The sequence below is a fragment of the Aedes aegypti genome, chromosome 3 (genome assembly GCF_002204515.2).
Source record: "Aedes aegypti strain LVP_AGWG chromosome 3, AaegL5.0 Primary Assembly, whole genome shotgun sequence".
NCBI classification, from domain to species: domain Eukaryota; kingdom Metazoa; phylum Arthropoda; class Insecta; order Diptera; family Culicidae; genus Aedes; species Aedes aegypti.
In genome coordinates, this window is record NC_035109.1 from 185098951 (window position 1) to 185116278 (window position 17328).

The 17328-nt window shown below is 39.7% G+C and overlaps 1 protein-coding gene across 1 annotated transcript in view; it reads right to left on the reverse strand.

The window, feature by feature from the left end:
• Positions 1-1017: 1017 nt before the first annotated feature.
• LOC5577351 (homeobox protein SIX3) overlaps positions 1018-17328 on the reverse strand; it is a 29252-nt gene continuing 12941 nt past the window's right edge. The window contains exons 2-3 of the mRNA XM_001656377.2: positions 9085-9203; positions 1018-1271 (exon numbers count right to left, since the gene is read on the reverse strand). Of these exons, the coding sequence (XP_001656427.1) occupies positions 1018-1271; positions 9085-9203 (373 nt within the window). The remainder of the gene's footprint in view (positions 1272-9084; positions 9204-17328) is intronic.

Genomic DNA, 17328 nt, shown 5'->3' on the forward strand with positions numbered 1-17328 from the left:
GTTTGTCACGAATCTCAGTCGACGAACATCCCCCTCTATCTTCTAACGCCACACAAAATGTTTCCAAAACCACTCACTGGAAACGCACATTTTACCATCCATTCCGGTATTGTTATTTCATATTTACGTAAATTTGCATTTGAAATGTATTTCAATTCATTCTCGCTCCCTTCCGGATCATTATGAGACAACGATGCCTAGCGCTTAGCATATTGTCTTTAAACTTTGCACATTATATACGACTCCGGAACAGGGATCTAGCCCACCACCAATACATTCTCCAACAACGGTACAACACCTGGTGGTAGAACATTCTGATTCTGTTACAATCTCTCTCGAACAACACCTTTCGAAGGGATACATAAATGCACAGACACACACAAACTCTCGCATAAAGTGTCAAGGGAGGAAAGGGACTCGTTTGCACATTTCCTGAATCGTCCACAGGAAAAAACATGGTGCTTCTGCCGATGGAAAGTGTCAACCGGAACAGGAAAGTTGCCATTATCAAACGCGACACTACTGGATAACGAAAAAATCCTCTTCTTCACAAGACATCGCGATACACAGTAGGGTGCTGCTTATATTTCGAATGTTATCAAGAACCGAAAATTCTTGTGGTTTTTCTGAATTCAATCACATAAAAAGCGAAACCGGGGGCCTTCCTTAGCCGAGTGGTTAGAGTCCGCGGCTGAAGGTGTCTGGGTTCGTTTCCCGGTCGGTACAGGATCTTTTCGTAATGGAAATTTTCTTGACTTCCCATAAAGTATCATAAAGTATCATTGTACCTACCACAAATCTTAATAGGTAATGGCTTAAATGTCGAGGTTTCATTTTTGCGATTTGAATTCAGAAGAGCACACGAGCTATTGGTTTTTAGAACTTTCAATAAATTTGCCGCACCCTAATACACACAAGTTACGGTATGTTCTATTTCCTCATCGTCATCATGGCTATCGTCAGCCACCAAAGGATCAAACCTCCCAAGATAGGGACAAACATCAACAGAACATCGACTTACCTATTTTTGGCCGCCGCAGCTCGGTCCCGTTGGCGTCTATTTTTAAACCAATTTCCCACCTGGGTCGGGGTGAGACCGGTGGCCTGGGCCAGTTCCCGCTTCTTGGTCGGGTTCGGATATGGATCCTGGAGATACCACTCTCTTAGCAGGCTTCGCGTGCGCTCTTTGAAGCAGTGGGTCTTCTGCTCGCCGTCCCAGATGGTCCTTGGGAGCGGAAATTTTTTCCGGACGCGGTACTTATCGACTGGTCCTTCGCGGCGAGATGGGCATCATGGAGGAAAAAAAGAACGATACAGAGATTGGCGAGAAAGAAAGGAAAAAAACGAGGTTAGGAAAAGTGAAAATTGCTTTTTTTCGGGGTCGAAGGGAAAAAAGAATTTCCTACAGGTAGACAGTGTCGCCACCAGGATGAGACCAACCATGGGAAATTGAAAATTATTCCATTATGGTGGCTACAGAATGACATACTAGCAACCTAAGTGAAAAGGATCATTCTGCAAGCGTTTATGAGAAGTGGTATATTATCAAAATTGAGGATCTGTTGATTCCCTGCCCAATTTTGATTATTCCGGTCAATCACGAAGTAGCAACTACGAATTGTACGATCATCAATGCTTATGATTCTTTGATTATCAAAATTGTGAAATATATTTGACTTACCAAACCTTTGTTCTAGTTTGAATTTTTAAGACTACTGAATGTCGAAAAAAATACTTTAAGCATTCAATTCACAAGAAATCCAAAATAATAAAAATATAGCATAAAAAACAAGGTGGTTGGCGCCAATCCAAAAATACTACCTATTAACTTAGCTCAGGCTGACTACACATATCAATGGTTGCTATTCCGTGACTGACCGAAGTCAGTGAAGATGCACAAAGAATCAACTAGAAGTTCGGCTGGCATTGGCCATAATCTTCTTCAGTGTGCATAATTCAGTGCCTCTATTTATACATGGTCAATAACGGCGCCGGCCACGTCCTTGCAGTCAGATGGGATTGGGGGAAGGAATGTTAGTGTGTAACCTTTGCTATTTGGAGACCGTGTTTGCCTCTGCATCTCCACAAAGGTTACTGGGAGGAATGTTTGTAAATGAGGAGGATCGTTGGGTCACAGGATTCACTTTGATAAGCGATTAGACCATGATAAATAATTATTTGTGAGATATAAACATGCTTATATGTAAATATAATATTTTCATTTGATATGAACAATATCTATGTAGAGAAAATTTATGCCGACACTTGAGGTGACGAACCTTTCAAAGTTTGTTGAATAAAGTGAACCTTTTGCAAGTCTACACTTGTTCTTAATAATTACAAAAGAAAAGGTAAAAATAAGGAGTTTTGAGAAAAAAAATCAGACATAAATAATTTATGAATCAGAGTTTATGTCAACACTCACAGTGACGAACCTTTCAAAGTTTGTTGAAAAATCATATTTACGTCTCACCGTTGTAACGAGTAAAGGTGAAGTCATACATATTTTATAGATTAGAAATAGTAGCATGAAACGAGCTCACCAATTGATCCGTCATCAATGAGCAGCAACAAACGACTGCTCGGGCTTTCTTGACGCACTGCCCAGGAGCAAGCGTCAGCGTCAAAAGATCAAAAAGAACTAATCGAACGCGGCACTTTTTCACTTTACTCGACCGATGCGCGACATGTTTGATCCGGCCCCCGCAGGAGCAAGCGTCAAGGTCGAAGGATCAAACACAACTTCCAAAAAAACTACCTATTAAAGCGGAAAAAAACCAAGATGTCTTTCGAAGCTGCCTTAAGTACAGGCCACGGATTCATTTTGTGCGGCTTGCGAAGAATTCGAAAACTCTTCTCATACCTGGCCCATAGGCTGTTCTATTTATTTGAAGTTAGAACACGCCACTGTTTAATACATTGCTATCTTATATTTCGATATGGTCATCCAAGACTTTTATTTTATCTTAATATTCTGAATTCATTCTTGTTTGTTTTCAAAATTGTTCAATGTTAAATTTTGAAAGAATTTTAAATTTTTGTCACCTTCATCTAAGCACTTTAGCGCCGTTAGTATTGTCATACATATAAATTAGGATTAAGGAGTTCGATTTATGGTTCACAATGTTATAAAAACAAGTATTTCAGTAAAAAGATTGATTTTATTAGGCATACAACAAACATTTTTTAAACAATTTGATTCCCACAGATTCCTTACCATGGATCTTATACAATCTTGGCCAAGATTTCAACAAAAATAAGGATATTTTTATCTAAGAATAATGTGTAAGATTCCCAAAAAGAACACCTAACATAATTTTAATGAAAATTGGGCTGAATTCGCACAGAATTCTGTGTAGCAATCAACAGAATCATAGCCTAGATTACTGCAAATCTGCGACATATTTCTCACAATCCTAGACAGGGTCTTTTTACACTCGGCTGAATTTTTAGATTTTGAGCTACATAACAATGAAATCCTGAACAGTATTCTTCCAGAATCCTGAGCCAAATGATGATTTTCTTCAGATTCTCCAAACGAAGCAATGATTGACTTTTGATCGTTTAAAAAATATGAGCCCAAAAAATCTGACAAAAACACGAAAAGACTGGACAAGCAGTTTTCAGCAAGAAAACCTGTCTGGAGAAGCTCTTGTGCAACGCCAATTCAAACCCGTGGGGTGACGCCTACAGAGTTGCAATGGCGAAGTTGAGGGGCCCAGCTGTGCCACCGGATAGGTGTCCAGAGAAGCGCTATTCCCTCGGCACGAACCGACGAGCTGGCCGTCCACACCTTACCAAGCTCAGGATGACGACGAAGAAGAAGCCCAGGTAACGAACGATGAGCAGAACGCGGTGGCGAAAGCCTTAAAAACCAGGAAGGCTCCGGGACCAGACGGTATCCCCAACGTAGCTCTGAAAGCAGCAATCCAAGAAAACCCGGGAGAAAACGGCCTGTGCGACATGCAGATCCGCTTTCGGAAAGGTAGATCCACCGTTGATGCCATCCGAACGGTCATGGAAGCTATGGAGATGGCGCGGAAGCAAAAGAGGAGAGAATATCGGTACTGCGATGTGGTCACTCTGGACGTAAAAAAATGCCTTCAATAGTGCCAGTTGGGCTGCGATCATCGAATCGCTGAAAAGATTGGAGGTCCCCGAGTAGCTTTGTAAGATTCTGAGGAGCTACTTTCAAAATCGTACACTGATCTACGAAACAGACGCTGGGAAAAGGTGCACAACAGTCACGGCGGGCGACCCACAGGGTTCTATTCTTGGCCCGACCCTCTGGAACGCTATGCATGACGGAGTGTTGAAGCTGAGCTTCCCCCGGGGTGTGAAGATCGTCGTCTTCGCGGATGACGTGGTGCTCGTAGTCATCGGCGAATCACTAGAAGAAGTAGAGATACTTGCTACTGAAGTAGTAGACGCCGTGGAAGAATGGATGCGAGGGAAGAAGCTTGTGCAAAACCGGAGTTGTGATGATAAGCAACCGAAAGGCAGTGCAGCATGCGAGAATCTAGGTTGCACAGTGTACCATCGACTCAAAGCGGGAAGTCAGACACCTGGGAGTGATGATCGAAAATCGACTGAGCTTCAAAAGCCATGTCGATTATGCATGTAAGAGGGCCGTGAAGCTGATATCTACTCTATCCCGGAACATGCCCAATAACTCAGCGATCAGCAGCAACAAGAAGCGACTACTGGTGAGCGTGTCTACGTCGATACTCAGAAACGCTGGCCCCGTGTGGGTGACAGCACTGCAGACGATCAGGATCCGCTCCCGGCTGTAGCGTGTGACGAGCGCGTATCGTACGATATCATCGGAGGCAGTCTGTATGATTGCAGGATTGATCCATATAAGCCTTCAACTCTAAAAGGACAGCGAGTGCTACAGGGTCCGAGGCACGCCGGAAAAGAGTCAGAGATGAAGGAAATGGCAACAGCAGTGGTACAGCGCTGAGAACGGTAGATGGACCCACCGACTAATTCCGTGCATGTCGATGTGGGTAAACAGAAAACACGGAGAAGTGAATTTCCACTTGACGCTGTTTTTGTCTGGTCATGGCTGCTTCAAGAAATACCTGAATAGGTTTGGACACGCAAGATCGCCTTTATGCACCGGGTGCGGCGATGTTGACGAAACCCCTAAGCACGTGGTCTTCGAATGTCCACGCTTCGTGATTGAGCGAGCCGAGATTACATCCGTCGTTAGCAATGACGGTAATGTGCACAATATCGTCCAACGAATGTGTGCTGACGAAGAGAAATGGGATGCGGTAAACAAGACAATCGTCCAACTGATGTCTCTTTTACAACGAAAATGGCGAGAGGAGCAGCGGCACTAAACACAGCGGACAGCACATAGCTCTGAGTCGTTGGGGCAGCCGGAATCGTCGGACCAACCTTGGCACTTGGCAAGTCCGCCTATTGAAGCGAGCATTGAAGGAGATCAACGGGCGCGACCGGAGTAGGCTAGATCCTCCGTCGGGGACTAGACCGAGTAGAGCGGGCGTAGCGTACTATCGGTAGTAAGTCGTCGAGGCGCCTGCAAACCGGAAGTCATCCTCCAACCGGAATTGCAGAACCGACCTCGGCACTTACCGACCAACATCGCGTCGGAATAGGCTATGTCGTTCCGCCGGGGACTAGCCAAGTAGATCGCGAAACAGCACCGGCAAATGGTCGTCGGGGCGCCTGTGAACCAGAAGGTTCCCTCCACCGGAATCGCAGGACCGACCTCGGCATCTGCCCAGCCAGCTTCGGAGTAGGTTAAGTCCATCGTCGGGGACTAACTGAGTAGATCGCGTAGTCGCACCGGCAAATGGTCGGCGCCTGTGAACCAGAAGGTTCCCTCCACCGGAATCGCAGGACCGGCCTCGGCATCAGCCCGGAAAGCATCGGTTCGGAAGATCTTCCGCCGTCAGGGAAACCTTTGTCGGAGTAGGATACATCCACCGTTGGGGACTATTCTGACTAGTCCGTAGCGAGTCACCGGCTTTAGTCGTCGGGGCGCCAGTGAACCGGAATCTACCCTCCACGGAATCGCTGGACCGACCTCGGCATCCAACTGGTCCAACCTGGAAAGCTCGAAAATCGGCGGATTAGCAGCAGGCGGGGGAGTACAGGAGCGCAAGATGCACGCAGAAAGCGAAGCAAGGAGCAGTGCAGCGGTTAGCCTCCTTCCACGAAGTAATGCCAAGAGGCTGTTCCGGGGGGGAATGACTCGTGGGCGAAAGTGGATTTAGTCGGTGTGGGTTCGAGTCCGACACTCTGGCGCACGATGGACGTGAATCTTAGTTCGCAAATGCAATTTACCATCCCCTAAAACAAATAAAAGTACACACATGAGCCAAAATAAGCCAATTTTGGAAGTGAATCGTAGTTAAACCACTCACAGAAGTGAGTCGACTCATATGATCGATTCAGTGACTGATTTATAAAAAATAAAGCATGCAGAAGCCTAGTACGAATAAAAAATGGAAAATGCAACAATTTTTGAATGAGGATATGTTTCATATAGTTACTTCAACTTATAATTCAAAATTTATAATTTTGCCCTGAAAGCTATTTGTAATCAAGTGTGCAGTTTGTTATTACTGGACAAACAATTGGATTTACACGTTATTAAACAATGCTACGATGAAGAGAAGATCCTTCTCTATTTCCCAGTGGAAATAGTTTTTTTTCTGAAAAACGATCCTCTCCATTAACAAACATCCCTCCCAGTCAGTGCTGTTAAATATCATGAATATCACGTGACTTTGACCATTGAATATTGCTAATATCATCCTTCGCGTGGAAAAAGTCATCGGGAAATGTTCTTCCTGGTGGTCTTTTTCGAATTACTATCGATTAGCAAAACTTCCCAAGTAATCATAAGCACTAATAATAAGCCCTTAATCAGCATCATAGATGCGTACATGCATTATAATTGCACCACAAAAGCTTACACACCTTATAACAGCACTTCCGCTGTATAGAAACCCTATTACAGCATCATTAATGCTTCTAAGCCTGATGCATACAGGCGTTAAATAAGCACTATATTGGCTTTATATTCGAATACAGGGCATGTTTAAATGCCATCCAGTGTTTTGACAGATATACCACGTGCTTTGTGTTTGCATATAGTGGTAAGAGGGAGTCAAACATAAATCTTCTCACTACTACAATTGCAGGTTTTATGACGGGGAAAAGTGATGGTTTAAATTGGTCACTTTTCTTTCCAATACTTTTCATCTTATGTGGCCGTAGGAGCAAAGGAGCAGGACAACAACTCAACAATACGGGTGTCGCAGGTTCGAGACGCAAAATGAGGAATTTCATCATCATAACGAGGATCAAAATGTGGCAATTGCAAGTCCTCAAAAGGATAAAAACTACCAAAACGAATATGTCTGATACGGAGAAGTACTATCTGTATCATTTTATTACATTTTTTGCATACTATTAGAGGTTTCCGTTTTCATTCATTCATGTATATACCTCGTGTACCAGTTGCTTGGCCGCATAAGCAAAAGCTCTCTGGCTGCGTACTCGAAAGCACAAAGTATTCGCCCTAAAAACCTGGCGAAAACAACTGACGTTTCTCACGTGGTCTTATATCAGCATTAGTGGTGCAGAGAAGCACGGTTATATCTTGGCACTATAATGGCACGCTATTTCGCCTGCATCAAATGATTACCCTATATGCGCATATAATGCTGTTACCGTGCCGCATTATCGTGCTTACTGGTTACTTGGGTAAGCATTTTATTTTTTTCAAAATGTTGATATTTAACAGCACTGCTCCCAGTAACCTCTGTGGAAATGCAGAGGTAAACACGGTCTCCATATAAGCTCACCAGACTGCAAGGACGTGGACGGAACCGTTATCGACCCTGTAGGAATAGAGGCACTGAATTATTCACGCTGAAGAAGATTATCAATCCCAGTCGAACTTGTGCATCTTCACTGACTTCGGTCAGTCACGGAATAGCAACCATAGATATGTGTAGTCAGTCTAAACTGAGTTAAGAATTCAACTGTGGACGAATTTGCTAAAAATGGAAAGCACTCAGAACAGCTTTACCATATCTAATTTAAGAACCACATTTTTTTGGGTGCCTGCAAACGTTAATTGGTTTTGCACCTTCGAATGTAACGATGCACCGTCGGAAGTGACGATCATTACCAAGTTCTGCAGTGGTGCCTACCTTACGAGTTTCAACCGCCTCCTCCACCTTACCAAACTCTTATTGCATTACCGCATTAAAAGCAGCAACAACGTGTCGGTGTCAAGGTGGGATTAATTTCAAACAAACGATGCCGCCACTTTACGATTGCGACCTGAGGATGAGGATGACGATCATGTGTCGCTTATCTGAGAGCCACATCGGAGCCTTGCTGTCTATTAGGGATTGAGGCTACTTTTTGCTGTTTGGCACTTCGGCGGTGCCTCTCGTCAATTCATTACCTACCGCTCTATGAAACTATGGGCGAGCAGGTGGCCAAAATTCAGAAAAAATGACTTGGTCTGATCGATTTTTCATTTAAACACTTCTATTAGGATATTTCTGGAATATCAGATCAAGATGTTTTGTAGTCTGATTGTTACCGTATCTCAAATTTAAAAATTCTATAATACTTCTTTGAGATATAAACACGCAATGAAATGACAAAAATATTTTTGGCCACTAATTTATACAAAAACCGCCCATAGTGTGCCACCACCCATGAAGCCATTATTGTGAGTCGCACCTGGAAGGTTCCACATATCGACGCAAAAAAGGCGCAAAAACATATGTTGATAATTGTAGTCTCATCATTTGGGCTGGGGTTTGTACCGGTGTGAATTGAAGGAGTAGTATTTACAATTGCAAAGCCACTTTGATAGGTTTCATGTACGAAAGAATGTTTTGTCGCAAACAGTAAAACTAATGCTTGCAAGAATTTTTTTCCCAACAGCCAACATAAAGAAAATTACCATACCGAACATTAGAGCAGCGATTGCATTTCAACATTGATAACCGTACATTACTTATGAAGAATCAACCAAGTGGATGTTATTGAAACTTTTTGCCATCCCTCTCTGGAGCTTACCTAATGGTCGTCCGCGTAGTTTTTCTGCCTCGTGGTAGTGCGCTTCTAGCCACATTGCCTGTAGTTTTCCATGGGACGATTTGGTGAACTTGTGCCTTTCCAGTATCGTGTACAGCTCCCTGCAAATAATAACAAACCGAAGTTAGTAAACACGATTAATCGAATGCCAATAATGTATTGAATGATCATTAGATAAACAACATCAATCAGTGGATTTTTTTTCGTTGAATCATTTGAAATATCAGTGGGTTAATTATCCGGTGCAACAGAGTTTTTGCCCAAATTCCTAACGACTCTTTTGACATTAATTCTCCTTCCGTCAGACAACCCCCTCTTAGAGAACTTTTTCGGCCTAACGACCCTTTCGTGGCAATGATGTGTTAGAATTGTCAGCGCTTGGATTAGACGAGGTCTACAAATAAAGTTAGCCATTTTTAATAAACAATCTTAAATCTCATAACATACAAGGTACACCTGGGCAAGCTGAAACGGGTGGAATAGATTCATATTACCCCTACCGTGTCATCTATCCCTTAATCTAAATTATTTGAAAATTTCACATTTATCCAAAAATGCTAGGAATAACAAGAGCTTTCACTATTGATGGCAAATTCAAGCAATTGAGTGGCTCAAATCTCCATACAACACTCATCACCAATTGTTCTACCACAAGAATGTGTAGTAGAGTATGGAAATTTGTTACACGTTTATAACTAGGTAATATGGTCGGTGTTCAGAAAGACCAGACTAGATGATAGTTTCGCCTTGTAAAGATTAGTCAAGAACATTGCCATTTCTGATTTTTTCGATGCCATTTTGATACAGATGTTTCATCAAACAAACAAGTTCCATTATTACAGCGAATAAATGCAAATATTTTGTTACTACGAGTGCTAGGGGTATGCTTTCCTGAAACCATTGAAAAACTTTTGGTCCAGTCTGTCTAAACACCGGCCATATGATCAGTAAAATAGAATATCTTATTCAACAATTTCGAACACAAGTAGATTGTAGATGATTACTTATATTGACACATAAAGTAAGATGGGGCAAAAGTTCGATTTTAACTTCATCTAAGTATAAATTATTGAATTATGTCCCGATTCTGTTTTTGCACGGATTTTTTTACACGGCCGTGCAAAAAAAAGTTTCCACACATTTTTTTTTTTTTGCCAATACCTTATTTCAGCATGAAACGTCGGGAAATTGTGTTACTTTTTTTGCACTATTTTCGAAATTTTGAACTGAAAACTTGTTTTGCACGATACGCATCTCCCAAAAACAGAATCGGGTGTAGCCAAGATTGGTTCGACGTAATCGATGCACGTGAACTGCATGCAAGTGAACTCGAATAGTGTGATACGCCACATTTAAGAGTGAGAGCATTATTTTATACCGAAATTTCTGGCAATTCTCCAATAATATGTATAGAGCAAAAACATTAGAAAAATAAATTGAGATTTTCCCGCCCACACTAATTAGCATGAAATGCAATTCGTGAAACATTTTAAAGTAGTTTATTATTTTATTTCAAACACAATTACGGAAAAATATGAATTCAAATATCAATTGAAATAAATAGTTTATAAACTACTGCGAAAAGATTTGAAATTATCAACAGAAACTTACAGAAAACGGTTTGTTAAGAGAAGAGCAGATCTGGAAAACTCAAACCAATATATTTTTTGCTCTCAATGCAAAGGGGTATTAGCTAGGAGCAAAACACTGCCTAATATCCCTATTAATACGGCCTATAAATATTAGATTGCTAATACTTGTCGAAATTCTATGCAAATTTGTTGCACTATGTCATGTGTGGCTGCAAAGTTGCACTCAACGAATATTTACGATGATTCGCTTCAGCTGCATAATAATAATGAACTATTCTGAAGGTTCATTGAGAAAAGAAACGTGTAAAAGTAGACCAGACACTTCTGGCACAATGGACTAGAGCGATAAACTTTGAACCCGTTCAATCTATTCATTGTTAATACGCAGAGATACTGCATACTATAAGAAGTGAATATGTAAAAGTATTTATGGTGTGGTGTGAATTAAAATTCTTTTCGAACAAAATAATTGCTTGCGGTGTAAGTGTTGTAAACTAATAGTTGGACTGTTTAATTCTCTATTTTAGTTATAATAAGATTTTTTGCAAAATTCCCTCAAATTTAATATCTATACAATACACAGAAAACATTGCGAGTTTTTTGATCTGGAAGCCTATACGAATTTAAGGAGCTTATGAGTTGATAACCCCAAGTTGGTCACAACTATCGTTTGTTTAGCGAGCACCGAAAGTACAAGACTTCACTGCAAATCTCCATCATAAACTACTTCCAATATGATGATGAGATACGTTGTCATCATTTTCTGAAAAAAGTTTAATTTTAGTAGTTTTCTACGAGCAAATAGGTAATCCACAAACTGTAAACTCACTTTTTTTTTCCCAACAGTGGTCAATGATTTTAGCATGACATGCTTGATTGCGATGACCCTTCAGCTCAATCAATTTGATTATTAATCAGGGTTGGGAAAAATCTTGAAATTCACTCTACAGTAGCCAAGCAAAGCCAATCACAGTCAGCGAAGCCAGTGAAACTCACGCCCATCGCTGCTGTAGGAAAAAAGCCTTGAAAAAAGCAAAACACCCGTTGCTAAGGGCAACCCAGAATTACTATAGAAAAATGTTCTATTTCCCGAATTTAGAGCCCTCAATGACACTCATGATTTAGAAAATTCGTGCACCCAAAATAGGCTACTTGATGAGATTCATGTTTTTGGACTACTGTACTGGAGAGCCACGTCATTTTCGCGAAAATTCAAGCCTACTACTATTACCATTCCCAGCACTGGTATAGGCCTCTGCACTGTTTTGATTTGGTATGGGATTTTGACATTTACTGGCCTTGTTGTTTACACATTTCAAGGTAGAGGGAAAGAGACAAAAAGATTAATATCTCCTGAAGCCTGGTTTGCTACTGAAAAGGAATCGCTAAAGAAATTTCTCGTCGATTCCTTACAGAAATTTTCTACAGCCACTCCCATTTGAACTGACATTTCTTTTCAACTGTGTACTGCGATCAGAAAAAAAAAACGTATTCTTGATCGATTCCTTGCAGAAATTTCCCATGCATCAAGATAGGCCGAGAAATTACTTGTCTGCAGCGAATCAGACTTAAATGCTGTTCCGCTCAAGAAAAGTAAAGAAATTCTTTGACTGAATGGGTCAATAAGCTGCATACAGGGAGCCCCCTTTGAAATGACATTTCTTCTCATCTGCGTACTGTGATCAGAAAAATGTAATTTTCTGGACCATTTCTGAGAAGAAATTTTCCACGAGTATTAAGGCTCGTTTGCTACTGACAAGAAAAGGAATAGGCGATTCCTTTTCTTGTCAGTAGCAAACGAGCCTTAATACTGCTAGTATCATTAATTATTATCAAAGATGTCTTGCTCCAAGTGTTAGTGACAACTGTCCAACTGAAAAAACAAAACATATTTCATAGAAGATACAATTTGCATGGAATGAAAAATGGTAGAACAAACTTCTAAGTGTTTTTTTTAACAAGGTTTTGTCAGCCACCAATTTGCTTCTAACCTCCTCAATTTATATTAAGAATCATGCAATTAAAAAAAACAGTGGTCTTGATTGACATAAACGCATTAGCGTGGATGAAAAAAAGATTTTGTTATTGTTAGTTCAATAAAGTTGCGTTGACATTTTTCTTGAAGAATTCAGTTTCGTCTTGTGATTGGATACATTATGTTTTAGAATGTATGAGCTTATTTTACTTATATGATCACTAGTGTGAGACAAAATTTAGATTCTCGCTTCAGCCCACTTTTGGGATTACATTTGGATCCCAAGACAACTGTGCAAAATTTCAGCTCGATCAGTGAAAGTATATTTTAGCGCCAGCCGTTTAAAGTTTGTATGGGATTTAATATTGCGAAGCTTACTTTTAAAAAGAAAAATCGCCAGAGGTCGCCCATTGACCTCTATAAAAATTCTGAACGCAGACCTCGATAGGCATTTTTATCATAAAGAATATTGCCGAAGACCGCGAAACAATCTGACACTTGTGAAAAAAGTTATTCAATGATAACTTATTAGCAAGGCGACGTTGATTAACACATAAAGGAATAACAATAATGCGGTCTTCGACAATGTTGTTCATCGCAAAAACACCTATCGATGTCTATTGAATTTTTATAGAGGTCAATGGGCGACCTCTGGCGATTTTTCTTTGCAAAAGTAAGTTTCCCCATATTAAATCCCATACAAACTTTGAACAGTTGGCGCTAAAATGTAGTTTCACCGATCCAACTGAAATTTTGCACGGTTGTTATAGAACCCAAATGCAATCCGAAAAATGGACTGGAGCGAGAATCTAAATATTTCATATAGCCGTGTCCCAGGCTAATGATCACCCTAGCGAGGGATCACAGCATGCCGTACGTGCGGGCGGCTGCGTTTTGAATATTGTGTGGCTGGCGAAAAACCGATTTGGCTGATGGTGCTATGCCAACTGTCGATGTTCTAATGTATTTTTTTATTTAATAAAAGTGTTTTTCTTCTCAAAGATTCAATTTTAAGATAGCTTGAGTCGTTCTTCTGCCATGCGTTTTACATGATTTCACTGGCAGTTCTGCCGGTACTTCGCCAACCGGTTAGGTTTTTTTTCGCAATTCAGCATGTGCTTTGAAAATATTCTTCTTCAAGGCTTTCAGTAACAAAGTTAGACGAAATGTATTCCTTGAGCATTTTCATAAGAACAATACTCTACAGTTTTTATTTACAGTATGGCCCTTTATAAAGCAGTAAAATAAGTCGCATAATAATGAACGCATTATATAAGGTTCGAGTAGACCACAGTTTGAAATCGGTATATCTCAAAATCTAGATAATTTAAAAACTTGAGGTCTTTAGTGAAGTTGTTCTAGAGGTGAAGCGCTGTATGATGACACCACATTTAATTCGGAATTTGACCGCTAGATGGCACTAGTGGGCATTAAATTTTTACTATTGTTATGCAAATATTTCAGGTTCCTGACCATTTAGAACAGTGATCCTCAGCTTTGTTTTTTGACCATTTTTATTTCTTATAATTTATTTTTTTTATAATAATTTGGTTTGGTGTGCTTGATAACTTTAGGATTAAAACAGCTTCCCGATTAAAAAATGTTCGAAACTTATCATAATTAAGAGGTACGGACATAACGTGTGGCCCGCGGGCCGCACTTTAATGACCACGGATTTAAAAGGATGGCGTTTTCGGCAAAATTGTACAGTAAGTTAAGAACTATCATTGTTCGAGCTAGTTGATTCAAAAATTTGCCACTAGGTGGCGCTAATGAGCATTAAACTTTTGTTTTGACGATATTTCAGGAACCTGAAAGATAGCGTCTTTCAGTAGCTCAAGGGCTATCATTATTTGAGCCAAGAAATAGGATATTTTGCCACTAGACGGCGCTAGTGAGTAAGAAACTTTTGTTCTGCAGATATTGCAGGATCCTGACTTTTTAGGCAGATGCCGGCAAAGTTGTTCAGAAGCTCAGGGACTATCATTTTTTACCAAATCTCGAACTTCAAGGATTAAACAAAGAAAGCATTTGAGCTACTGAACAACTCTGCCGAAGACGCCATCTTTGTAAATTATCAGGCTCCTGAGATATTTGCAAAACAAATGTTTTATGCTCTTTAGCGCTGCCTGGTGGTAAAATTTTGAATCATCTAGCTCGAACAATGATAGTCCTTGAATTACCGTACAACTTTGCCGAAGACGCCATCTTTCTAAGTGGTCAGGATCCTGAGATATGCAAGACAAAAGTTTCATGCTCACTAGAGCCGCTTAGTGGCAAAATCCCGGATTTCTTAGCTAATAAAATGATAGCCTTTGAGCTACTGAACAATTTTGCCGAAGACGTCATATTTCTAAGTGATTAGACTCCTGGGATATTTATAAAACTATTCGCGTAACAATTTCACGCGACAACCGAAAGGTTAAAAAGCCATATAGTGCGAAAAGTGTGTTTCGGTAAGTGATCCATTAGTTGAGGGTGTTCCTATAGTTGCGGTAGAGCCATTTTCACTGATTTGATTGCATCAGTTACAGAACCGACACTGCCAATCGTCGTATTGTCTTGTTGAAACACGAAATAGTTGAAAACAGCGTTCAAATTGCATTATAACTGATGAAACATCGCTTAAATTGGTATTTTTTTTTACTTGTACCAATAGTTGCGGTGAAGTGTTCCTATAGTGGAGGGTCCCAGAAGAAAACAACGGATACCGCAACTATAGGAATACAAATTAAAAATATACCGCAACTAAAGGAACAGCGTACCAATAGTGGAGGCATTATTTTTCACTGACATGCCGTTGGTTACTGCGATGAAATCATTTTTTCTCATTAAGTCAAAGGCCGTTACTTCCCGTTACAACATCAATATGTAGATTAATTGCCTATCTTGAATTTGGGCGGCTAAATGAAGTTCAATCGTGCTTAGTACCTCCACTATTGGTACATCTACCCTACTCCAGTATCACCAGATCAGTTGCACTTACACAAAGAAGCAACCAGAGGCTTGCTGTTTGGTTAGCAGACTGCCTATGTGTCTGGCGTAAGCGTTATGAAGCAGAAGCGGTAGCCATTAGACCAGCAGCCCTGTCTTACACTGAAAATAACTCCGTTACCAGGAAAATTAAAAAACAGACGTCATTTGGTCATTTTCATTCAATGGAACAAAACAGAAATTAAATTTTAATCGATTTTTATGCAAGAGTGTTTGTAAGTATATACTAAATATGCTCTAAGGTGTATTTACATAAATGCATGATAACCAATTTCGGCCCACAGAGGAGCAAAAGTTCGAATCAGCAGGTACATTTTTTTCGCGGAAAAAATGAAAAAACCGCCTCAAATCCACATATTATCTTTAAATTTAGCGAATCTTTCCTACTCATCTAGGAACTAAAATTACAAGTTTGAACCAATTTTTGCGAAAAATTGTTGTTTTTAGGTATTGCCGAGGGTCTTTTAATGACAATTTAGTGTGTATTTTTCTGTAAACATAAGTTTATGGCTGATATAAAGGTAACGAGATTTTGTGTACCAGCCAGCGAACTTTTGCCCCACACCAGATTCGAACTCTTGCCCCACCAGTGGGCGCAGTCAAATTAATTTTAAAAGTGTTATAACTATAAATGGGTAAAAAATTTGATGAAATTTTCTTCAGCAAAATTGTAGCCAATTTGCTGAAGGCTATCTGGGTACTTTTTTTCAAATGTTATGTTCGAAAAAAATTTATAACATAATAACATATGCTGATATAATTTTGTTTTGTACCCTTAGTCGGGTATGGTATTGTATATAGATAATATAAATAGCATTGATAGACCCACCTATTTCGGACATTTGAATATATTACTAATTACTTTTCGATACAGTCCTCATCTTAATTATATAGTCGAATAAAGCTTGTGTTGAAGGAATTAGTATAGTATAGCATAATACAGATGGATTAGTGAATTAACCCTCTAATACCCAACCCCGCCTTTAGGCGGGGTACACTTTGGAATTTTGTGTATTTTTTCGTAGCTCGGAAATCAAAATGATTTTATTTTTGGCTTAAACCTTGACTCATAACACGCATATGAGAAAAGGTTTTTATGACTTTTGAAACTTTTTTGTATTTTTGAAAATTGTTTGAAAAATTGTATTCTTATATAACCTACAAATGCCTGGGGTTTATTTAACGTGTAATATAAAAAATCGTACCTTTTATATTTTTCTACTATTAACCTATAACAGAAGAAGGGCTTGGTGGTATTAAAATAATTCCAAACCTGTGGTTCCGTTAATTACACGGAAAATAAAAATATTTTCAGAAAAATATTTGAAATTTACTCTTTTTAAAAGTACCGTGAAAACTTGAATTTTTATTGTTGCCAAAAATCAGTAACTTCAAGAAAAAATTAAGAAGGATAGTGATGTTAAAAAATAATAATTATAAAAATCAAAAACCAAAATTCATATATTTGCGAATAAAAATAAATCATTGCCCAAAACGTGTTTAGAACGATTTTAGATAACTTAAAATGATATTTAGATCGAAAATAAAAATTTGGGTATTAGAGGGTTAATACCGATTAACATAGAAATAATGCTCTCGGACAATGCTCAATAACAACAAATTGATATAAAAAACTAACACAATAACGGAAAGCAGAGTCTATGA